The following is a 25,145-nucleotide window of genomic DNA, read 5'->3' on the forward strand; positions in this document are numbered from 1 at the left end:
ATTAACAATTCAATGTCAACATAGCAGTACCTGTACTGTTTAACATTTTGATCATTGATTTGGATAAAGGTATTCTGTCATGCAATAACATGACAGAATGAAGATACAAAAAGATCCTGAAAGCACTGCGGTTAATCTAATAAAATGAAATTCAATAGGGAAACATATAAATTCTTACTCTTAGGCAAAAAAAACAAAAAACAAAAAACACCAACTTCCTAAGTACAAGATGAAGGAGGTTAGCCAACAGCTTCTCTGAAAAAAACTGAGAGGCTTGAGTGGACTATTAACTTACTATAAATCAGTAGCGCAATGTAGCAGACAAAGAAGTTAATATGATCTTGGGTTTCACTGAGATGATCCCTCCTAGCAATAAGGAAGTTATAGTCTCTTTGTAATTTGCCTTTGTCAGACTTCATCTAAAGTACTGTGTTCAGTTCTGGACTCTACAGTTTAAGAAGGATTGATTGCTGGACAGTAATTGATAACCTGGACAGTGTCCAGAGGATAGAAGTCAGGAGTGCTTTTAGTTTCTGTCACATGAGAGTTCTCTGAAGCAACTGGAGATATTAATTTGGGAGATGAGAAGAAATAAGGAGGATATTATAGTTGTCTTAAGTATTTGAAAAAATCTCTTGTGTAGGAGATGGAATCAGACTTGTTATGGTCGGCCCCAAATAGTAGAACCTGTGTAAGGAGCTTTCCTGATATTAGTAAACACTTTCTAACATTTAGGGCTGCCCAAAAGTTGAACTGGCTTGCCTCAAGAAGTAATGATTTCCAAAACCTCCTTGGAAGTCTTCAAGCAAAAACTAGACAATTACTTGTTAGATATGAGACAATGTTAGACTCCTTTTGAATGTGGGTTGAACTAAGTGACAGAGATCAGTTCTCAAATTTTTTTAGTTCTTTGATTCTGTGAAAATACCACTAATTTATGGAGACATAATGTAACAGTCTTACTAGAAAAATTTACAACTCCACCCATACAAAGCAGTTTTTGTTTTCACGTATTGCTTGAAATAACAGTTTAGAATCTGAGATTAAATGTTTTTTAAAATGAATATATTATACTCACAAATATGCAGCTTTTCCATCTTCTAAATCTTTACTTTTGCTGCTAGCACCACTTTTCTTTCCGCAAATTCTTCTAGTAATACACATTAGCAATCCACATTGTCGGATAAAGAAGCAGCTAACATCAGTTACCACAAGAATTAGTAGAAGTGCAGCAACTCCTATGCCAATGATTGCTCCAAGTCCAAAGCCATTAAAAAGTGTGTCTTAAAAATGAACAAAATATTGCATTTTAGAAAGTTAATAAGGAAAAAAGGAGAATATATTTCAATAAAAGTTTTAATTCAAGGGAAAATTATTTTGAGATTTCAATTTAATGATTATTGGAGACTAAACATCAAATTTCAAAGAACAATTTAAGCTTTTTATTAGCATTATTAGCAAGGCTGTAGAAAATTATTTGTAAAATTTCTATGGAAAAATGCTGAACACTTTTCCCCCATCAGAAAATAAATCATTATCCTTGAGGTTCATAATGCCTTTTCTAAACCTGGCATACTATTAAATCAATGTTTTTATCTTAAATGTTTTGATCATTATAATGTCAAATATTATTGAGTGTGAGAGCAGCAAGGTGGCTCAGAGTATAGAGAGGTAGGCCTGGAGACAAGAAGTTCTGGGTTCAAATTTGACCTCTAATATTTCCTAGTTGTATAACCCTGCTTAAGTCACTTAAACCCAATTGCATTTCTGTTCTTCTGCCTTGGAACCAATATTCAATATTGATTCTAAGACAGAAGGTAAGGTTTAAAAAAATTGTCGTATGAAGCCAATCAAGAATTTTCAATTAAATAATGATTTAATTTTTACTCCCTAAATTTGCAAATGTCTGTTTGAAAACTGTTTTAAGATGAAAAATACTTTAAAGGGGATTTTAAAGCTAAGTCCCTCTTTTCCATATTTTTAGAATTTTTTTTGTCCATATGCTTTTTCACATGTTTTATGTAAAAACTAACTCATGGACAAATTTTGACAATTTTGTGAAACAAATAATTGGCAGCTGGTTGTAATTTTTGAAAGGCAATATGGGGAAGAAAGGGAGCATTCATTATGTGACAAAGGGCCTAGAGCAGTGATGGTGAACCTTTTAGAGATCTCATACTCTGCCCCACACCACTGTGTGCTATGCCCTGTCCCCCAGGGACCAAGTGCTGCCCTCTACTCAGTGCCCTTTACTGCCTTACCCCAGACAGAGGAGGGAGGACAGGAGGTGAGTGGCCCATGGCCCAGGCATTCCGCTCAGGGGAGGGAATAAGCGCTTTCATTGGGCTGTTGGGCAGAGGTATGGGGAGGTTTGGTGGGGAGGGGGAAGAGAGCAGCTCTGCCTGTGTCCCTCTGCCTTTCTAGTAACTAACTCTGGTGGGTAGCATGTGCCCATAGAGAGGTCTCTGTGTGCCATCTTTGGCACATGTGCCATGGGTTTGCCATTCCAGCTCTAGAGTGTATCAATCCATTTGGTGTGACATGGATAACCATGGCATCTAGGGTACCAAAACCATTTTTGTGGTGGGAATACTCCACAGGTAGGTTAATCATGACTCATTCTTGATTACATTTTAGGTTAGCTACTTAAATAACATGTAATTCATATCTAGTCAGCTTTAACAGGTTAATTCTGGTAAAATCTTTTATAGAAGACTAGTCACATTTGTGATCTCTGGATCTTGTTAGCTTACATTAGTAGAATGGAAAAGAAATAGTAAGGGGTTTTGAGGGAGATATTTTTGATTCACTTGAAAGTTCCCCTCCCCAAATATGTATGGCTCACTATACATCACCCACCTCAACAATACCTTTGCACTCTTAAGCATTATGGAAGATGCAAAGATGCACATTTGCAATTCTCCCTGGCACAGTCTCTACTCCCAAGCTTTATCAACTTGAAAAGATAAAATATGCACATAAATAAGCATGTGTATTCTTGGGCTCAGGACCTTAAGTTCTAAGTTTCCATTAATTGAGTTTACTTTTTGTAAGTTGCCCTCATATCAGATCTCTGGCTCATTTTTCCCTGGCCTAGTTTTTCCTGGGAACCTTAGAAGCTAGTTCTTGTCTAGGTTTCCATTGATTTGTGTAAATTAGTTTCTAGTTCCAAAATATTCAATTTAACAGAAAATATACCATAAAGAATAGCCTCTATATAACCACAGAAAGAACACAGAAAACTCACAAAGGACATAAAAGAGTCTTTTACAATCAAAAAATTCTTGTCTCTAAAGATTCCCACTTTCTATCCTAAGTTCATATGCAAATCTATAGCATTTTAATACTCCCCTTAGGTTTGTACTGCCCCCAGAAATCCATTCAGTCTACTTGACATCTGCTGCTCTGTCTGGTTTTAGCACCATGGAACAAGATGCTCCTAGATTGGGTACACTCTAGTGTCCCACTCTTCCTATTCCTGTTTTCCAGCCTCTTTTTGTGTGTTGTCTCTTGTTAGATTGTAAGCTCTCTGAGGGCAAGGACTGTCTTTCCTTTTATTAGTTGCATCCTCAGTGCTTAGCACAGTGCCTGGCACATAACAGGTACTTAATAAATGTTTACTGGATTAGAAAGAAAATTAGCTTTGGATCCGTCAATTGGCAATCAGTCAATGGTAGTTTGTCTTCCCATGAGACTAGCACCATCAAATTAGCTCAGTTACAGCAAAAATCAAAATCTAGGTTTTGCTCCTTTTTTTTAAATGGTTTATTCTCTTACTACTCTTCCTCTAGCTCAGAATCACAGAATCATGAAATTCCAGGTGGAAGGAACTTCAGCAGTCATTAACTCTGATTACATTCTTAAAAGAATCTCTGCTACAACACACGCATAGACTTTGCTTGAAGTCACAATGCAGGGCTTGCTTGCTACTTCAAGTCACAATGCAGGGCTTGCTTGCTACTTCCAAAGGCATCTCATTCCATTTTTGGATAACTCTAATTGTTAGGAAATTTTCCTGCCTTCCATCTTAACTTTTTCTATTTATAATTTCTTTGCATTGTTCTTCATTCTTCTCTGTGGGACCATACAGAGCAAGTCTACTTCTGCATGACAGTCTTTTAAGTGCCTGAAGACAGTTGTAATGCTCTCCTGATTTTCTTCTCCAGATTAAACATGAACATTTCCTTTAATGTATTATATTGTATGACTCTAGACCCTTCATGTCTGGTTGGCATCCTCTGGAAATTCTCCAGCTTATCAGTGGAGAGTAAATAATAGATTTAAGAATAATCATAGAAATAAAATCACTAAGACTAGGCAATTGGTCGAATTCACGGGATCTTAAGATTCTGTAATTTTATAGCTTGAACACAGAGGCAGAATTTTTTGTAGAAAGGGAAACTTGAACTTAATTGTATATGTTGGGAAGGAAATAGTAGGCAAAGAGAAAAGTGGTGAGCTTGAAGATAATAATTGACTTGGTGTGCTATGAGGATAGCAGAGAGGAGGAAAGAAATTAGGTTTGATAGTAGGGTAGGATCAAGTTAAGAAGGCTTTGTAAAAGAATTTAAACTTGGTGTGCTAGATAGAGCAATCAAGTTTCTTTGTAGCATTTTGAATGGGGAGTCATATTTAAAAAGTGAGTTTTAGGAAGATGTCTATAGCCTACTGAAGATGAATAAAGGAAGCAAAACTGTGAAAAAACAGTGAACTAGCTTTTGAGGTCAGTTTGGCTTTTGGGAATCAGCCAGTGATCAATCATGAGAAGAAATGCTAAAGTTTGGCATCAAAAGACAAAGTTAAAAAGAATCAAGTCAAATTCACTTCAACATATACATTTGTTGTTGTTAAGTATATCATTCATGCCTGACACACTGTAACCTTATGGACCCCAGCCAATGCTGTCCAGGGTTTTATTGGCAAAGATACTGGAATGGTTTGCCATTTCCTTCACCAGTATATACTAGCATATACATGCTAGAAAGCCTATAAACTTTCTCCTAGGCATATAGAGTCCTTGTCCTTAAGGAATCTGTCCACAGTCTAGTTGAGGAGATGAGGTATAACCAAAAATTAGTAACAATATAATTGTTTTATAAAAAGCACAAATACATGATGTGGCCTAGGGTAATATGGGCTTAATAACCAAATGAATATATACTATGAGTTCAGTTCCACTATGGACTTTGAATATTTCATGGAGGAGATACTTGATATAAGAAAAATCAAGATAGAATCATTATGTTAAAAGGGACCTTGATGGTCTTGGTCCTCTAATTCAACTGCCTTCTCACTTTAGGAATCCTTTCTATAATATTTCTGTTAAGGAATCATCCAGCTTTTGCTTGATAGTGTCATGATAGGGAGTCCATCATTTTGCAAGTCAGAATCTATATTAGCTCAATTTGTTTAAAAATTTTTTTTCTCTTGATATCGAACTGAAATTTGTCATCCTCTAATTTCTGATCATTTCCCCCTCCTTCTACTCATTTATAGAATCAGTGCTTGGAACTATATAGATTATTTATGTGATAATTCTTTAAATATCTAAAGACAACTCATATTTGAGTTTTAGCCAATTCTCTTTTCCAGAGTAAACATCAGTAGATATTTATTATTTATTAACCAATCAATTAATTAATTATTTCATTTATTCAGTCTTACGTCCCAAAGGAGGTGGAGCCTATATAGGGGTAAAAAAAGAAAAAAGTATCTACCCACAGGGAACTAATATTCCATTAAGAAAAAAAAAGCAAATGTGGAAACAAAATTTTAAAAAATGCTATGGTGTGTAAATTAACTGTGACAAAGTAAAATAAATTTGTTGAATGAATTTTGTTATTATTTTATCAAGTTCTATTAAGTGTCACCTTGGTAATTAGATTGGTATATCACTAAAATTATAAAGTAATTTTGGAAGCATTGCTATTTTTATAATCTTGGCATAGCCTTAACATGAACCCTGAATATTACTCTAGATATTTAAAATGCTCTTGATTTCTTTAAGGATCATTTTGTCATTGAATCTATATAAGTCTTTTATATACTTTGATAGGTCTATGTCAAGATATTTTATACATTTTGTAGTTATTTGGATGGAGATTTTCCTTTTACAACTTATTGGATTTTCTTATCATTATTTAGAAACGCTGTTGACTTTTGAGGGTTTATTTGTAACCTACACCTGTGTTGAAGCTACTTACCTCAATTAGTATCTTTGCTGATTTCCTAGGATTTTACAAGTATACTATCATATCATCAACAAAGAGAGATAGTTATGTCTCCTCTTTACTAATCTCTATACCTTTAATTTATTTTTCTTATTGTATTGCTACTGCTAGCATTTCTAGAACTACATCACATAATAGGGGGAAGATTGAGCATCTTTGCTTCACTCCTTAATTTATTGGGAAGGGTTGTATTCTATCCTTATTGTATATGATGCTTATTTTGGTTTTAGATAGGTGCTTGTTTTGATAGTTTTAAGTTTTTTAGCATAAAAGAGTGTGTACTTTGTCAAATGCTTTTTTTACATCAACTGAGATGATCAAGTGACTGTGGATATTCTGGTTTTTAGTATGATTATGTTGATTGTTTTTCTGTTGATATTGAACCATTCTTGCATCCTTTATATAAGTTTCACTTGGTATTTAAGTGACACGAAATTTGAAGGCAAAAGTCAGTGTCATTTTGTATATTCTTGCATTATAGTTTTTATTAGGCTTTGTTTTTGAAGGATTATTAACAAAGGGCACCCAAGTTAGGGCAATCTTGTAATTAATATCTAGGAAATATAACATATGGCAGAAACAATGCTAATTACAAAATTCATATTTTCAGGTTTAGAAAATTGCCTAAGAGACTAATTTTTCCTTTCATTTTCCAACTTTAGGTGCTTTGTTTATTAGAAACTGTGAAGTATGAGGGTTAGCTTAAAAAAATTAATACAAACTAAAGATGCAACTCTGGTTCAACAACTGCCGCACAATTGAGTTTTAAAACTAATAATAATGTTAGGTCATGAAATTTGTAGTTTATGATGAGTATTGAGGGAGATGACCACATATTAAATGACACAATGGTATTCCCCAGGAAAATCAAATTCTCCTTTTATTTCATGCATGCTATGTAACAAATGCATAAATTTGTTACTTTTCCAGTGGAATGAAAGATGTTAGAAAACACCAGTTTAGAAATAATGAGTGGAGTATATAATATAATTAATTGATAGAAAAGAAAACAATTGTTTTTATAATTAAAAATCAACTATACACAATGAAAAGGCACATTATCACAAAACCATCTATTTTCTAGCCGTAATAATTGAAAGACAAGTATGCTTACCTTTAATTATATTGGGTTTTGGTGGCATGCTGAACTCATATACTGTTGGTTCAGAATATCCAAGTCTATTTGCAGCTGTAATTTGTACTTCATAACCCATGGTCCACTGTAAATGTTCCAAAACTATGTGATCTTTATTACCCTGAACTTTTTTCTCAAGCCACTGGTCTTCCTTATCTTTCTGTTAAAATGAGAAAAAAAATGCACTTTGAATATCCAATAGCTAATAACTTTTTCTTTTCAAATATCAATTGTTGGGACATATTTTTAAAATGATTTTGAGAAGATTATTGGACGCTTTATGAAAGAAAATCTGTAGGTGTCTCTTTTTCACTTTTTTCATTATCTTTCAAAGAAAGGTAAATTTATCTTAATATATTAAAGAAATGCATGTATGATAATAAAAGTCTATGATACAGTGATATGTTTAAGGAAAGGCTTGTTGTTTAGTATTTTAATCATGACTTTGTGGACCATACTGTCAATGGAGTTTTCTTGGCAAGTATTCTGAAACAATAAGTGTACGGTATATTGATATCTTTTTCTAGATGGAGCCAAATGTTCATACATATAGTTATGGATATTTCTTGGTTAATTTTAAGAACTAAGTATTTTCCAAGCCAAAGCATATTATTTAATCAGTATTTTCCATTAAAATTTTTGTTTTTCATAATTTTCTACATCTTCATATAAGTTTTACTTCACTTTCATTTAGCTTTTCTTGTGATGCTATAATATATATATCTGAGCCTCTCCTCCCTGAGATACCAGTATTGAAACATGGTGTTATGTTCTTCAGCAGTATGATGTCTTGAGGACCATCTCTTCAAATTTCAAAATAACTCCCAATAAAGGCATCACAGTGATATTTGAGCTAGTGGTCCAGATTTCTGAGTCAGGTCTTAACTAGGCCAGACCACTAATGTTGGGCTTCAGAATAAAATGCAATAAAAGGAACTCAAGGATCATAAAATACACTAGAAACCATTTTTTCTAGTAATAGATTAAAAGGAACAATTTAAAAAGGAAATACAATTGAAATGAAACACTATTCCTCTCTGTCTCTAGAATGAGCACAACAGACTGTCAACTATATTAGGAGAATATTTACTAGGTAGCAGCAACAATCTCAGGCTGGGCCCTTTTTAAATCTTCCTGTGGTCAAAGAGCCTTTTTATCTCTGTGTGGGACTATCAAGGAGGGGAAGAAAGAGGATGGTGGCAAAAGGAAAAAGAGAAAGAATCTTTTGCAATGTGTGTGGAGGTAGTGGGGAAAGGGGAAGTTGTGTGTGTGTGTGTGTGTGTGTCCCTAGCATAAAATAAGGCTAGCTAGGCCTTAAGTAGCATGGATCTTAGTGGCTACATCTTTACTGGTGCAGAAGAGTTGTTTGTTTTTTTTTTTTTAACACACTATAGCTTTCTTAAATTTTTTTAAATTAAAAATTTTTTTATTTAATTAATTGATTTAGAACATTTTTCCGTGGTTATAGGATTCATGTTCTATCCCTCCCCTCCTTCCATACCCTCCCATAGTTGACGCACAATTACATTGGGTTTTACATGTGTCATTGGTCAAGACCTATTTCCATATTATTGATATTTGCCCTAGGGTGATTTCTTAGAGTCAATATTGCCATTCATATCCCCATCCTCCAATGTGATCAGGTAGTTGTTTTTCTTCTGTGTTTCTACTCCTACAGTTCTTTCTCTGAATGTGGATAGTGTGCTTTCTCCTAGGTCCCTCATAGTTGTCCTGGATCATTGCTAGTAGAGAAGTCCATTACATTCAATTTTACCACAGTGTATCCGTTTCTGTGTATTTTTTTTCATTTTTTGGTTTATTATTTTTTATTAGAATATTTCCCTATAGTTATATGATTCATGTTCTTTCCCTCTCCCCCCATAGCCAACATACAATTCCATTAGGTTTCACATGTATCATGGATCAAGACCTATTTCCATATTATTGATAATTACTATAGGGTGATTGTTTAGCATCTACATCCCCAATAATATCCCCACCAACCCATATGTTCAAGCAGTTGTTTTTATTCTGTGTTTCTACTCCCACAGTTCTTCCTCTGAATAGTGTTCTTTCTCATAAGTCCCTCACCATGGTTTTGGATTATTACATTACTGCTAGTAGAGAAGTCCATTATGTTCAATTGTACCACAGTGTATCAGTCTCTATATACACAGTCCTCCTGGTTTTGCTCCTTTCCTTCTGCATGAATTCCTGGAGGTCATTCCAGTTCACATGGAGTTCCTCCAGTTCATTATTTCTTTGAGCACAATAGTATTCCATCACCAACAGATACCACAATTTGTTCAGCCATTCCTCAATTGAAGGACATTCCCTCATTTTCCAGTTTTTTGTCACCACAAAGAGCACGGCTATAAATATTTTTGTACAAGTCTTTTTCCCTATGATCTCTTTGGGGGTATAAACCCAGCAGTGGTATGGCTGGATCAAAGGGCAGACAGCCTTTTATAAGCCCTTTGGGCATAGTTCCAAATTGCCATCCAGAATGGTTGGATCAGTTCACAACTCCACCAGCAATGTATTAATGTCCCAATTTTGCCACATTCCCTCCAACATTCACCTCTTTCCTTTGCTGTCATGTTAGCTAATCTGCTAGGTGTGAGGTGGTACCTCAGAGTTGTTTTGATTTGCATTTCTCTAATTATAAGAGATTTAAAAAACTTTTTCATGTGTTTGTTGATAGTTTTAATTTCTTTTTTTAAAATAATTTTCATTTTTTAGAAAAGTTATCATGGTTACATGATTCATGTTCTTACTTTCCCCTTCACTCCCCAACCTCCTCCCCCCCCTCCCAAAGCCGATGTGCATTTCCACTGGTTTTAACATGTGTCATCAATCAAGACTTATTTCCAAATTGTTGATAGTTGCATAGGTGTGGTAGAATCGAGTCTACATCCCCAATCATGTCTCCATCAACCCATGTGTTCAAGCAGTTGCTTTTCTTCTGTGTTTCCTCTCCTGTACTTCTTCCTCTGAATATGGGTAGCATTCTTTTCCATAAGTCCCTCAGAATTGTTATGGATCATTGTATTGCTGCTAGTACAGAAGTCCATTACATTCTATTTTACCACAGTGTATTGGTCTCTGTGTATAATGTTCTTTTGACTCTGCTCCTTTTACTCTGCATCAATTCCTGGAGGTCTTTCTAGTTCACATGGAATTCCTCCAGTTTATTATTCCTTTTAGCACAATAGTATTCCATCACCATCATATACCACAATTTTTTCAGCCATTCCCCAATTGAAGGACATAACCTCCTTTTCCAGTTTTTTGCCACCACAAAAAGCGCAGCTGTAAATATTTTCGTATAAGTCTGTTTATCTATGATCTCTTTGGGGTACAAACCCAACAATGGTGTGACTAGATCAAAGGGCAGGCATTCTTTTATAGCTCTTTGAGCATAGTTCCAAATTGCCATTGAAAATGGTTGGATCAGTTCACAACTCCACCAGCAATGCATTAATATCCCAATTTGGCCACATCCCCTCCAACATTCTTTACTCTTCCCTACTATCATTTTAGCCAATCTGCTAGGTGTGAGGTGATACCTCAGAGTTGTTTTGATTTGCATTTCTCTAATTATTAGAGATTTAGAAAACTTTCTCATGTGCTTATTTATATTTTTGATTTCTTTATCTGAAAATTGCCTATTCATGTCCCTTGCCCATAATGGCTTGATTTTTTATACAATTGATTTAACTCCTTGTTTACTTGAGTAATTAGACTCCTGTCAGAGATTTTTGTTATAAAGATTTTTTCCCAATTTGTTGTTTCCCTTCTGATTTTGGTTGCCTTGTTTTTGTTTGTACAAAAGCTTTTTAATTTAGTATAATCAAAATCATTTATTTTACATTTTGTAATTTTTTCTAACTCTTGCTTGGTTTTAAAATCTTTCTTTCCCCAGAGATCTGACAAGTATACTATTATGTGTTCACTTAATTTACTTATAGTTTCCCTCTTTATATTCGGGTCATTCACCCATTCTGAATTTATTTTGGTGTAGGGTGTGAGATGTTGATCTAAACCGAATCTCTCCCATATTGTTTTCCAATTTTCCTAGTAGTCTTTATAAAATAGTGGATTTTTGTCCCCAAAGTTGGGCTCTTTGGGTTTATCATACACTGTCTTGCTGATGTCACTTACCCCAAGTCTATTCCACTGATCTTCACTTCTGTCTCTTAGCCAGTACCATATTGTTTTGATGACTGCAATTTTATAGTATAGTTTAATATCTGGTAGTGCTAGGCCACCTTCCTTCACATTTTTTTCCATTATTTCCCTTGATATTCTTGATCTTATGTTCTTCCAAATAAACTTTGTTATAGTTTTTTTCTAATTCAGTAAATAAGTTTTTTGGTAATTTGATAGGTAAGGCACTAAATAAATAAATTAATTTGGGTAGAATGGTCATTTTTATTATGTAAGCTCGTCCTACCCATGAGCAATCAATGTTTTTCCAAGTGTTTAGATCTAGTTTTAATTGTTTGAAAAGTGTTTTGTAGTTGTGTTCATATAGTTCCTGTGTTTGTTTTGTTAGATAGATTCCTAAGTATTTTATATTGTCTAGGGTGATTTTAAATGGTGTTTCTCTTTCTACCTCTTGCTGCTATGATGTGTTGGAAATATATAGAAATGCTGCTGATTTATGTGCATTTATTTTGTATCCTGCAACTTTGCTAAAGTTGTTGATTATTTCTACTAGCTTTTTAGTTGATTCTCTAGGATTTTTTAAGTATGCCATCATATCTTCTGCAAAGAGGGATAGGTTAGTCTCCTCATTGCCTATTTTAATGCCTTCAATTTCTTTTTCTTCTCTAATTGCTACTGCTAGTGTTTCTAGTACTATGTTGAATAATAGAGGTGATAATGGGCATCCTTGTTTCATGCCTGATCTTACTGGGAAGGCTTCTAATTTATCCCCATTGCATATGATGCTTGTTGATAGTTTTAGATATATACTGTTTATTATTTTTAGGAAAGGTCCTTTCATTCCTATACTTTCCAGTGTTTTCAATAGGAATGGGTGCTGTATTTTGTCAAAGGCTTTTTCAGCATCTATTGAGATAATAATGTGATTTTTGTTTGTTAGCTTGTTGATATGGTCAATTATGTGGATGGTTTTCCTAATGTTGAACAATCCTTGCATTCCTATTATAAATCCCACCTGATCATGGTGGATAATCCTCTTGATCACTTGCTGGAGTCTTTTTGCTAGTATTCAATTTAAGATTTTTGCATCTATGTTCATTAGGGAGATTGGTCTATAGTTTTCTTTCTCTGTTTTTGATCTCCCTGGCTTTGGAATCACTACCATATTTGTGTCATAAAAGGAATTTGGTAGGACTCCTTCTTTGCTTATTATATCAAATAATTTGTATAGTATTGGGATTAGTTGCTCTTTGAATGTTTGATAGAATTCACTTGTGAATCCATCAGGCCCTGGTGATTTTTTCTTAGGGAGTTCTTTGATGGCTTGTTCAATTTCTTTTTCTGATATGGGATTGTTTAGGTATTCTATTTCTTCTGCTGTTAATCTAGGCAATTTATATTTTTGTAAATATTCATCCATATCACCTAGATTGCTATATTTATTGCCACATAATTGGGCAAAATAGTTTTTAATGATTGCCTTAATTTCCCCTTCATTAGAGGTGAGGTCTCCCTTTTTATCTTTGATACTGTTAATTTGGTTTTCTTCTTTCCTTTTTTTTATTAGATTGACCAGTACTTTGTCTATTTTATCTGTTTTTTCAAAATACCAGCTTCTAGTCTTATTTATTAATTCAATAGTTCTTTTACTTTCAATTTTGGTAATTTCTCCCTTGATTTTTAGTATTTCTAATTTAGTTTTCATCTGGGGGTTTTTAATTTGCTCACTTTCTAGTTTCTTAAGTTGCATGCCCAATTCATTAATCTCTGCCCTCCCTAATTTATTAATATATGCACTCAAGGATATACATTTCCCCCTGAGAACTGCCTTAGCTGCATCCCACAGAGTTTGGTAGGATGTCTCATCATTGTCATTCTCTTAAATGAAGTTGTTGATTGTTTCTATGATTTCTTCTTTAACTGACTGGCTTTGGAGAAACATATTATTTAATTTCCAATTAGTTTTTGATTTGCCTGTCCAGGTGCCCTTACTAATTATTATTTTTATTGCATTATGATCTGAGAAGGTTACATTTATTATATCTGCTCTTTTGCATTTGTTTGCCATGATTCTATGCCCTATAACATGGTCAATCTTTGTAAATGTACCATGTGTAGCTGAAAAGAAGTTGTATTCCTTTTTGTCCCTATTTATTTTTCTCCACATATCAATGAAATCTAATTTTTCTAGGACTTCATTCATCTCTCTTACCTCTTTCTTATTTATTTTTTGGTTTGATTTATCTAGATCTGAAAGAGGAATATTTAGATCTCCCACTATTATGGTTTTACTATCTATTTCCTTCTTGAGCTCTGCCAATTTCTCCTTTATGAATTTGAATGCTATACCACTTGGTGCATACATATTGAGCACTGTTATTTCCTCATTGTTTATACTGTCTTTAATCAGGATGTAATAACCTTCCCTGTCTTTTTTAATCATATCTATTTTTACTTTGGCTTTGTCATTTGAAGCCCAAAATATTTTGCTACAGCCCTTTACCTTAAATCTGTGTATGTCTATGCGCCTCATATGTGTTTCTTGTAGACAATATATGGTAGGATTTTGGTTTCTAATCCACTCTGCTATGTGCTTCTTCCATTTTATGGGTGAGTTCATCCCATTCACATTCAGAGTTATAATCATCAGTTGTGTATTCCCCAACATTTTGGTATCCTCTCCTAGTTCTACCTCTTCTTCTTAGGCTATTTCCTTTTAAACCAGTGATTTGTTTTAAACCAGTAATCCTTTTCCCCTCCCTTGATTTAATACCCTTTTTACCCCCTCCCTTGTTGTTCGCCTCTTTTTACTTTTAAGGCCTAATGAATTCCCTCCCCCTTCTCCTCCCCTCCCTTTTTTGACTTCCCCACTCCCCTGCTCCCCTTCATTTATCCCTTCTAACTTTCTCAGTAGGGTTAGATAGAGTTCTATATCCCAATGGATATAGCTACTCTTTCCTCTTAGGGTTATTTCCACTGAGAGTAAGGTTTAAATATTATCTCTTAATGCTCTCTTCCTCTCCTTCTTATAATAGTATTCGTCCCCTCCCCTTCCTCATCCCCTCTTTGTGTGGTATAGAATATCATAGTTTTCTTATTCATTCAACTTTCTCTTGGTGCCATCTACTATTCACCCCTCTCTTTCCCACTCACCCCCATATCATCTTAGACCATTTAGTACTCCAACCTCTCCCTGTGAATAATTCTTCTAATTATTATAATAGTGGATACTATAATAGTGAATAGAGTTTACTACAGAGAATTACACATAACATTTCTCCATATAGGAATATGAATAATTAGACCTTATTGAAGCCCTTAAAGAGGCAAATTTTAAAATAAGAGTTTTCTTTCTTTCCCCGCTCTTTCTTATTTACCTTTTCATGTTTCTCTTGGTTTTTGTGGTTGGATATCGAACTTTCCATTTAGTCCTGGTCTTTTCTGTGCAAATACTTGGAAATATTTCATCTTGTTGAATGCCCAAACTTTCCCCTGGAAGTATATAGTCAGTTTTGATGAGTAGGTGATCCTTGGTTGTAGATCCAGTTCTCTTGCCTTTCTTAATATCATATTCCAAGCCTTGCGGTCTTGTAGTGTGGAGGCTGCCAGATCCTGTGTGATCCTGATTGATGCTCCTTGATATCTAAATAGTCTCTTCCTGCCTTCTTGTAAAATTTTTTCTTTTATCTGGAAGCTCTTGAATTTGGCTATTATATTCCTAAGGGTTGTCTTTTCAGGGTTTAGCGTAGAGGGTGATCTATGGATCCTTTCAATGTGTATATTGCCCTTTTGTTGTAGAATTTCAGGGCAGTTTTGCTGACTAATTTCTTTTAGTATGGAGTCCAAATTTCTATTAATTTCTGCTTTTTCAGGAAGACCAATGATTCTCAAATTGTCTCTTCTAGACCTGTTTTCTTGATCTGTCAGTTTCTCAGTGAGATATTTCATGTTTCTTTCTATTTTATCAGTCTTTTGACTTTGTTTTATTTGTTCTTGTTGTCTTGAGAGATCATTGGCTTCTACTTGCCCAATTCTTGTCTTTAGAGACTGGTTTTCTGCTGTATTCTTTTTATTTTCCTTTCTGATTTGGTCTATCCTGTTTTCTAGCTGTTTGATTTTGGTCTCTAATTTGCTTGTCAATTCTTTTGATTTGGGGGCATCTTTTTCAAATTGCCCAATTCTAGCCTTTAGAGACTGGTTTTAGGCTATAATCTTTTGGTTTTCCTTTTTAATCTGGTCTGTTTGGTTCTTCAAGGCTTCCAGCTGGTCATTTCTGGTCTTCAATTTGCTTATCAATTCATTTGATTGCTTAGCCTCAGAATTGCAAAATTCTGCCTTTTAAACTGTTATTTTCTTGCCAGATCTCTTCCATCTTTCTCATAATCTCAGATTTGAACTCTTCAAGAGCTTGTGACCAGTTTTCATTCTTTTGGGAAGGTTTGGATATGGTTACTTGTTTGTTCTCCTCTGCTGTTTGCTCTGCTGTCTGCATTTTTTCTTTGTAAAAGTTGTCGAGTGTTAAAAGATTTCTTCTTGATCTTTCTCTTCTGAGGTTTTTGTTTCTGGCTTGCTATTTTTAGCCCAGTGGCCTCTCAGCTTTATCCTCATGTCCAGGGTCTGTCTGTGCTCTTTAGGCTCCTGAGGTCTCAGGTCTAGTTGTTCTCAGGGTCAAGCCTCCTGGTGGTCCCCTTGCTTGTTCCTCTGCCCGAAGCTCCTTTAACAGTCTCAGGGCACTGCTTCCACAGTCATGCACCCTTCTGCACTGGGGCCCCACCTGAGGTCCACGTTTGTGCTCAGGATCTGAGTCTGCAGCTGCAACCAAGCCTGCGCGCAAGGTCTGCATGTTCTTTAGCCTCTTGGGGTCTTAAGTCTTGCTTCTCTCAGGAGCAGGCCCTGGTGATGCCAGTTTTCTGCCAAGGACTTAATGGGTGCCCCAAACTTGTTCTAACTCTTGTGCGCTGGCTTTGGCCTTATCAGTGGTGAGGGGGAGAGGGTTGCTCAGCTTGCGTTTTAGTGAGAGCTATTTCACCCAATTATAGCACAGAAATGCCCCAATTCCACGTACCTTCAATGCTGTGCCCTGTTGTGGGGTCCCTTTGTTCATCTGGATTTGTTTTTATATCCTTTTGAGGAATCTTATATGTGTGAGTTAGGAGAGGTTAAGCAGCTGCTTTTTACTCTGCCGCCATCTTAACCCAGAAGAGCTAGTTTTGATTTCTTTATCTGAAAATTGTCCATTAATGTCCCTTGCCCATTTATCAATTGGGGAATGGCTTGATTTTTTTGTACAATTGATTTAGTTTCTTATATATTTGAGCAAATAGACTTTGTCAGAGTTTTTTGTTATAAAGATTTGTTCCCAATTTGTTACTTCCCTTCTAATTTTGGCTGCATTGGTTTTGTTTCTACAAAACCTTTTTAATTTAATGTAATAAAAATTATTTATTTTGCATTTTGTAATTTTTTCTAACTCTTGCTTGGTTTTGAAATCCCTCCCCTCCCAAAGATCTGACAAGTATACTATTCTGTGCTCACCTAATTTACTTATAGTTTCCTTCTTTATATTCAAGTCATTCACCCATTCTGAATTCATCTGGTATAGGATGTGTGAGATGTTGATCTAAACCAAATCTCTCCCATACTGTTTTTCAATTTCCCCAGAAGTTTTTGTCAAATAGTGGGTTTTTGTCCTAAAAGCTGGGCTCTTTGGTTTATCATATACTGTCTTGCTGAGGTCACTTACCCCAAGTCTATTCCACTGATCCTCCCTTCTGTCTCTTTGCCAGTACCCTTTCTTAATTTCTGAAAGATGTTTATGAGAAATAATGTAATTTTTACTTAGCTCTTACTTTGAATTCAATAAGTAGCAATATTTCTTGAGGCATTTTTAGCGTTTGGGATTTATTATATAAAGTATGTGGAATGTATTGTTCTATTCACTTTGAATTCATTGGAACACAGGCATAAGATATAATTCTGTGTATGACTATATTTATTAGGCTGGACATAAAGATTTTGATTTTGATGTGATAATATTATTTCTTCTGATTAATTTTTCTTCATAATGTCTTTAAATTATCTTTTCAGAGCATAAAAATTTTTCACACACAAAAGGCCCTCATAGATATTTATAAATTTAATCTAGTCAGATCTGGATTTAGCAGCACTCCCACTAAAATTATTATTCTTTACTTTCAATTCACAAACATTTGAATACTCCCAAGTATGTTATTCACATCCATCCTCTGGAGGCAAATCTACAAGCAGACCAAATCTCCAAAGACCGACTAGTACATAATGCAGGGTGACAGTTCTCAAAGTGTGCTCTGAGGACCCTTGAGGGTCCCTGAGATCTTTTCAAGGGCTTTGCCAGGTCAAAACTATTTGCATGATAATACTAGGATGCCTTAATTGGTAATAAAGTACATTTTGATAGAAAAAAATCCACATAAAAAAAAAGTTCTTTGGGAGGGAGATCCTCAGTAATTTTTAAGAGTACAAGGGATCCTGAGATGAAAAAGTCTGAGTATTGCTGGTGTAGTAGATAGTACATTGGGTCTGGACTCAAAATGGGCTGGATGTTCAAATCTTGCCTTTGATACTCATTCGCTGTGCAACCTTGGACAAGTCATTCATCTCTGTGTGAAAAATGAAAGGGTTGGACTTACTGGCCTCTAAGATTCCTTTAAGTCCCTCTAAATCTATGATATTAAGAGCCTATGACTTTACGTTAGTAGTCCTATGGCTATTGAGTCCTGTGGCTACCAATGAGTAGTATCACCTAACAAGGGAAAAGATGGAAGGAATTTTGTGTGACTTGGGATTGAACTGTGTGGGATTATAGAACACTACATACACAACATGTGGGGAGCCTAAGAACTTTGGAATAAAAAGGACATCTGGGAACATTAAGGGAGTAAAGACTAGCAAAGTGCAGAGCAGTACAGTAATAGTGGTGTTTGTGTCATTGCCTCCAGCAACTGGAGAGGAAAGAAAAGAAAGCAATGACAGTCAGAAAAACTTTCCAAGGTTATCCTGCCAAAGCTTGCCTCATGTGGTATTAGCTTACCTTTGTGGAGAAGGTAGATGATCTGAATTATCCATCTCTAATGATCTGAGAAAGATCACCAAGGGTATTTACTCTCTAACTCCCTCTCCTTTGTTAAAAGGTGTCTGTTAAATTTTGTTCTCTCATTATAATCTGTCCTTTTATTCTATTTATGCTTCACTTCATATAGAAAAATCTGTGATCAACCCAGAAATGTAAATTTCCTCTGTGTATTTAATATCCTTTGTGTATTTTCTGTTGTGTATTTAGTAACAAGCCAAGTGGGCAAATGGGGAAATTTTTTGGTTATATGGTTTCATAGAATATAACTGGCTGAAAACTAACCTTTCCAACTTTGTGGACAGGTGCTACATTGGGGCATGACCAGCTGCTATTATTTGTATTTTATTAATAATTCTATGAACTACACAAAAGAGCAATGAAAGGATTCCAAATGGATCCAGGCTGTTCCCTCTGGACATAAATAAACCTGTTGTAAACTGAATTTGGTTCACTAAGTTCCCCAACTTTGAGGACTAGAAAGTGGGAGGAAGAGATAACATGGAGTGAGGGTTCCTAAGGTAAAAAGCCTCTATTCTTTATCAAAAGAGATAAGGAAATCTGGAGAATAGGGAAATGGCTAAACTGGAAGCTAGCCTCAGAGGGAATAGACAGGTATGATCAGCTCTAGGAATATTTTATTCTTCCTTAGTCCAAAAAAGTAAGGGAAGCAAAGTGCTCCTTAGCCAGTCAGCCAGCTAATGTTGATGTTTTCAGTTAACATTTTCTAGTTACACAATAACTGTTAACTAAATATACACATATTCATTTATTAGAATATTATCCAATTGCTACTTTACTTTCTCAAGGACATATATAGTGGAAAATGATTACTTACAACTAGTTTTAAATGATCTCTTGGGGAAGATATATTATATTTGTCTTACTATAAAGTATTCACTTCCAATTTTCATGTGTTTTATTTGATTTCATTGTATGTTACAGACCTGATTACTAGATTATACTACTTTGGGTTAAAACTTAAAATTATTTCCTCTCTTATTTTTTAATGTTCTTTCTTCTCTGCTTCAATGACAACACACAATTCTATCCTGGATCAGATTAGTGGCCTATCTGTTCTCTGACACTGGCAATAAAAAGGGTATTTAAAAGTAAGTTGTCACTTATGACATCTCATAAAAAAGTTAGACTTTTTTTCTGACTCATTGCTGCACAGAATTTTAGAGCAGGAAAGGAGGCTTTTTATGTCATTTAATCCACACCTTTTATTTTCTGATCAAGAAATTAAGTCCCACAGAGGTGAATGGAATTGCCTAAAGTCTGAGAATAAGTTATTGGTAGAGTCGACATTCAAACTTTGTTCTTCTGATACTTAGCCAAGAGTTCTTGATAGCCAAATAGCTTAGTTTCTTTTGAAAACATTTTTTTCTTTTCCTCTGTTTCTACCCTCTGGACTTGGTGGTCTCTAAGGTACCTTCCATCTCTAAATGAGTGGGTCTTAGAAAGTACCAAGTCCACCTCATTTTTTCTGTTGAAAAACCCAAGACTCCAAGAGGTAGTTGACTTGTCCAATATTACTCAGAAATGAGACTACCTGGGGGGCAGCTGGATGGAAGCTCACTCTAGGGGCAGTCTCTTTTGTGCCCATAAGTTAGTTAGATTCCCAGGTATTCTCTCCACACCTTGACTCTATTTTCTGCTACCAGGTGTTAAGATTAAAATTCTCTTGAGATTGTATCATGGGCCTTAAAAGAAAAAGGTTTCACCATGTGTGGCTGGCAGTTCCCTAACCAATACTCCTCTGAGCTGGGGAGTCAGACTTTTCACAATCCTACCTCTGATTCATTGGGAGACATGTTAGTCTTCCCAATAAATCATTTCATATATAATATTCATACATTTCAGGATTGTCTCACCAGTGTAAGGGTTAAAAGTAGGAGTTTGACAAAGTGAGAGTAGTTGAATAAAAACACTTAGTTTAATTTTGAAAGAGGTACAGATAGAAAATAGAAAATTTTCTAATGGCTACTAATAAATCTTTAAAAAACCATCATATTTTTAAAATTACTATTTTATATGAATTTTATTTTTTATATTACTTTGTTACAGTACTTTGTTGTTATATTACATTATTTGAGGTTTATATAGAAATGTTTCCAAAGTTATTATTCTGCTATCATTTTTCAATATTTAATGTTCTATACATTATTATGCAGGTGGATAAAATGAATGCTCCTGGTAATTGAATAAGAGAATGGGATTGTAAACTCATTTGGACATTTTCCCTGGCTGTCTTTCATGTCTGGAGTGCTTGCCTTCCTCTGTTCTGATTACTGACCTCCCTGGCTTCTTTTAAGTCCCAGTTAAAATTACATCTTTTACTGGAAGTTTTCCCCAAAACCTCATAATTCTAGTGTCTTCAATCTGTTAATTATGTCCTGTTTACCTGTACGTACCTTGCTTTGGGTATATTTGTTTGCAGGTCATTTCCCTCATTAGAGTATAAGCTCTTTGAAGGAAAGTGTTGTCTTTTTGCTTGTCTTTTTGTATCCTGAGTGCTTCACAGTGTCTGGCACATGGGTATGTGCTTAATAAATATTAATAATTGATATGCTGCAGACTCATTGAAAACATCCTTGGGATAATTCTATGATTAGATAGCTTTACAGAGATAGTATGCACTTTGTCTTGTTCCCAAATAGTTTAGATTTTTTTTCTGCTTGATTCCTATATTTTGAAAACTTTTTATTCCATATAGTTTGGAGATGAGTATTTATATAAGTTTTAAAAAGATAGTGAATTTCTGGTGTATAATTCTAGCTACCTGATTTTGTCTTTTTAGATATCTATTGATGGATATAGCTCATAGTGACATATTGGATAGTTTTTACCACTTCTACCATTGTATAATCTATTTTGCTATCAGTCTGGGCTCTTTAAGGTCACTTTCTATAATTTCTGGTGAAAAATTGTCATAAACCCATCTATTCCCATGAATAAATATGCCCATTTGTTTCACACTTATTTGCTGATATACTTATGATAAGATATTCATATATTGGTGCTTGAATTAATTAGGATGTCACCTATGGAGCACTTTTTAAATTCTACTCTGGGATCTTAATCATTTCATAGGCTCCATCTGGAGATAAACCACATTTGGCTACAACAAATCCAGAGGCCATATACCTGTTGACAGCCTTTAATATTACTTTGTAAAGTAAGGTCTATTTGTTCCAAAAGTATTTTTATAAAATGTATAGGCTACTTATCAGGTGCTCTGAATATTCTTCCTCCATTAAAAAAAGTCTATTTTAGCCATGTTGAAAAAAAAAGCAAGAAAAAGAAGGAAAGTGAAAAAAGTATTTCTTGATGAAAGTGAAAAAAGTATTTCTTGATTTGCATTCAGAATTCATCAGTTCTCACTCTGGAGGTGTGAATAGTATTATTCATCATGAGTCCTTTGGAATTGTTTTGGATCATTGTATTAATTAGTCTTTCACAGTTGATCATCATTATTGTACATACATCAACATTGTAGTTGCTTTTCCTGTGTACAGTGTTTTGGTTCTATTCACCTAATTTTGCATTATTTCATATGATACTTCTCAGGTTTTTTTTTAAACACCTACCTTCCATATTAGAATTAATACTGTGTATTGGTTCCAAGGCAGAAGAATGGTAGGAACTAGACAGTTAGGTGCATAACTTAGAGGTTAGGTGACTTGCCCAGAGTGTTATCTATACTTTGTCTCATAACAAGAGTCACACAGCTAGGTCATGTCTGAGACCATATTTGAACTCAGGACCTCCCATCTCTAGGTCTGGCTCTCAATCCACTGAGCCACTTAGCTACCTCCCTTCTCAGGTTTTTCTGAAACTATCCTATTCATTTTTTATAGCATAATATGATTTCATCAAAATTAAGTATCACACCTTGTTCAGCAAGTCCACAATTGATGGGTATCCTTACAAGAATTTCCAATGCTTTGCCACCACAAAAAGAGCTGTTATAAATATTTTTGTACATATGGAAACTTTTCCTTTCTATTTGTTTGATCTCTTTGGGAAAAAGACTTAGTAGTGTCATTGCTGGGTCAAAGGTAAGAATAGTTTTGTTTTGTTTTTAAACCCTTAACTTCTGTGTATTGTCTCATAGGTGGAAGAGTGGTAAGGGTAGGCAATGGGGATCAAGTGACTTGCCCAGGGTCACACAGCTGGGAAGTGCCTGAGGCTGAATTTGAACCTAGGACCTCCTGTCTCTAGGCCTGGCTCTCAATCCACTGAGCTACCCAGCTGCCTCCAAGGTAAGAATAGTTTTAAAGCCCTTTGGGCAAAGTTCCAAATTGTGCACCAAAATGGCTAAATCAGTTCACAATTCCTCCAATAGTGCATTAGTGTCCCTATTTTCCCATATGCCCTTCAATATTTATCATTTTCCTTTTCTGTCATGTTAGCCAATTTGATAGTTATGAGGTGGTATCTCAGAGTTGTTTTAATTTGCATTCTCTAATCAATAATTGTGGAAGACCAATTGGAGAAATAGGGTCTGGATAGGGCCTGTTATCTGGATTCCCTTCATGACCAATCCAGGCTGAGGCAGTCTTTGTGTTTGGTCCTGGTCACCTGAGCCCTGAAAAGCTCTGGTACCCGCAGGTTGGTTAATCCAAAAACAACTTGACCCCTCCAGGAGGCTATTGGAAGTCATTTAGAGAAATAGAGTCTGTAATAGATATTTTATCTGGATCCCATCACAAAATCATCGGCAAGTAAAACTGTGTGTATGATTTTTTCTGCACTGCATGTCAGGACGCTGACAGAATGGGTCATCTAAGATAAAAATCTGAGACACCTCTTTTGACTCATTTTCAGATCCCCACCTTTTCTTAATATTCCTATTAGAAAGCTTTGAGTCCTTAGTAGATCAGCAGCTACTGAGTTAAACATTTTTCTCCTTGATAATTAAGATGCCTGAACTCTAAAAAATATAATCAAGGCCGGACACAGACAAAGCTAGACAAGACTTTATCTGACCAGGTGCAGGCCTGCAAATCAAGAGGACAGGACTCAATTAGTAAAAATCTCTATGAAATCTATTTCTGCTTCCAGAATTAACCCCCTACTAATTGGTCGTTAGAATTCGGCCTTGGTTCCTGTTCTATCTTTACTTTGAAGCCTCCAAGGATTTTCTTTTATGTGATTTGTAACCCCTTCACAGATGTGATTCTTTCTTTGTGTTCTTTGTGTGAAAACAGTATAAAATAAACTCTGACTCCAGAGCATGTTGGAGCAGCTATGAGCTAAACATTTAGTCTGGCTGTTCTCCATTTTCTGTTTCTGGTCTTTTCAATCCGACGCCACTAAATGCCACTCAGGATCCCCCAAAATATAGAGCTGGCTCTCTATAAATAATGATTTAGAGCATTTTTTCATATGACTATTTATAGCTTTAAGTTATTTTTCTAAAAATTTCCTGTTCATATATATCCTTTGACAGTTTCTCTTTTTGGGGAATGACAAAAAAATTGAGGCCTTTATCAGAGAAACTTGCTGTAAAATTTTCCCATTTTCTTGCTTTTTTTTTTCTAATTTTGGCTGCATTGATTTTGTATGTGCAAATTTTATATGATAAAAAAATTTAAATTGTATCTTATTAAATTGTGTAATTTATATAATATACATATAAATATAAATTAGATAATAAAAATTTAAATTTCACATAATAAAAATTATCCATTTTACTTCTAGTAATCCTTTCTATCTCTTCATTACATTTTCCCTTATCCATCGATCTGATAGGCAAATTTTTGCATGCTCCCTTAATTTACTTATGATCTCACTCTATAAAAAAACTCTTACTTTCCATCTTAGAATCAATACTGTGTATTGGTTCCAAGGCAGAAGAGTGATAAAGCCTAGGTAATTGCAGTGAAGTGCCTTGCTGAGGGTCACATAGTTGGGAAGTGTCTGAGTCTATATTTTAACCCAGGTTCTCCTTTCTCCAGGACTGGCTCTCTATCCACTGAGTCACCTAGCTGCCCCATGCTATCACTCTTTATATCTATAAATCATGTACTCATGTTGACCGTACATTGGTATATAGTGTGAGATATAGGCTTATGTCTACCTTTTTTATGAACTTTCTAGTTTTCCTAGTAATTTTTGTTAAATGGTGAGTTCTTGATCCCAAAGCTTAGATCTTTGGGTTTATCAACCACTATATTACTTTGGTCATTTACTCCTGTGTGTTGTGTACCTAATCTGTTTCACTGGCCCACCATTCTATTTCTTAGCCAGTATCAGATTGTTTGATGATGACCCTAGCGCCTAGCTACAGAGTCAAGTTGAGGGGCACAAAGGAGCAGGCCCATAGAGGTCTGCTGAGGGACCTGCCCAAAACATGTACTACTCAGGGGTTATTGAATGAAGTCACTATGAGAATAGACATCAGTGTTCTAGAGTGCTGGAGGCATGAGTTTCCCAGGCTATGAGGGATTTCTCTGTGTGTGTGTGTGTGTGTGTGTGTGTGTGTGTGTGTGTG

General features: G+C 35.2%; 1 protein-coding gene across 1 annotated transcript in view; it reads right to left on the reverse strand.

The window, feature by feature from the left end:
* The window catches only part of NCAM2 (neural cell adhesion molecule 2), a 250,727-nt gene that overhangs the window by 20,141 nt on the left and 205,441 nt on the right, over positions 1 to 25,145 (reverse strand). Inside the window, exons 14-15 of the mRNA XM_044669242.1 lie at positions 7,345 to 7,525; positions 1,079 to 1,283 (exon numbers count right to left, since the gene is read on the reverse strand). Coding sequence (XP_044525177.1) covers positions 1,079 to 1,283; positions 7,345 to 7,525 — 386 coding nt within the window. The remainder of the gene's footprint in view (positions 1 to 1,078; positions 1,284 to 7,344; positions 7,526 to 25,145) is intronic.

The sequence above is a fragment of the Gracilinanus agilis genome, chromosome 3 (assembly GCF_016433145.1).
Source record: "Gracilinanus agilis isolate LMUSP501 chromosome 3, AgileGrace, whole genome shotgun sequence".
NCBI lineage: Eukaryota > Metazoa > Chordata > Mammalia > Didelphimorphia > Didelphidae > Gracilinanus > Gracilinanus agilis.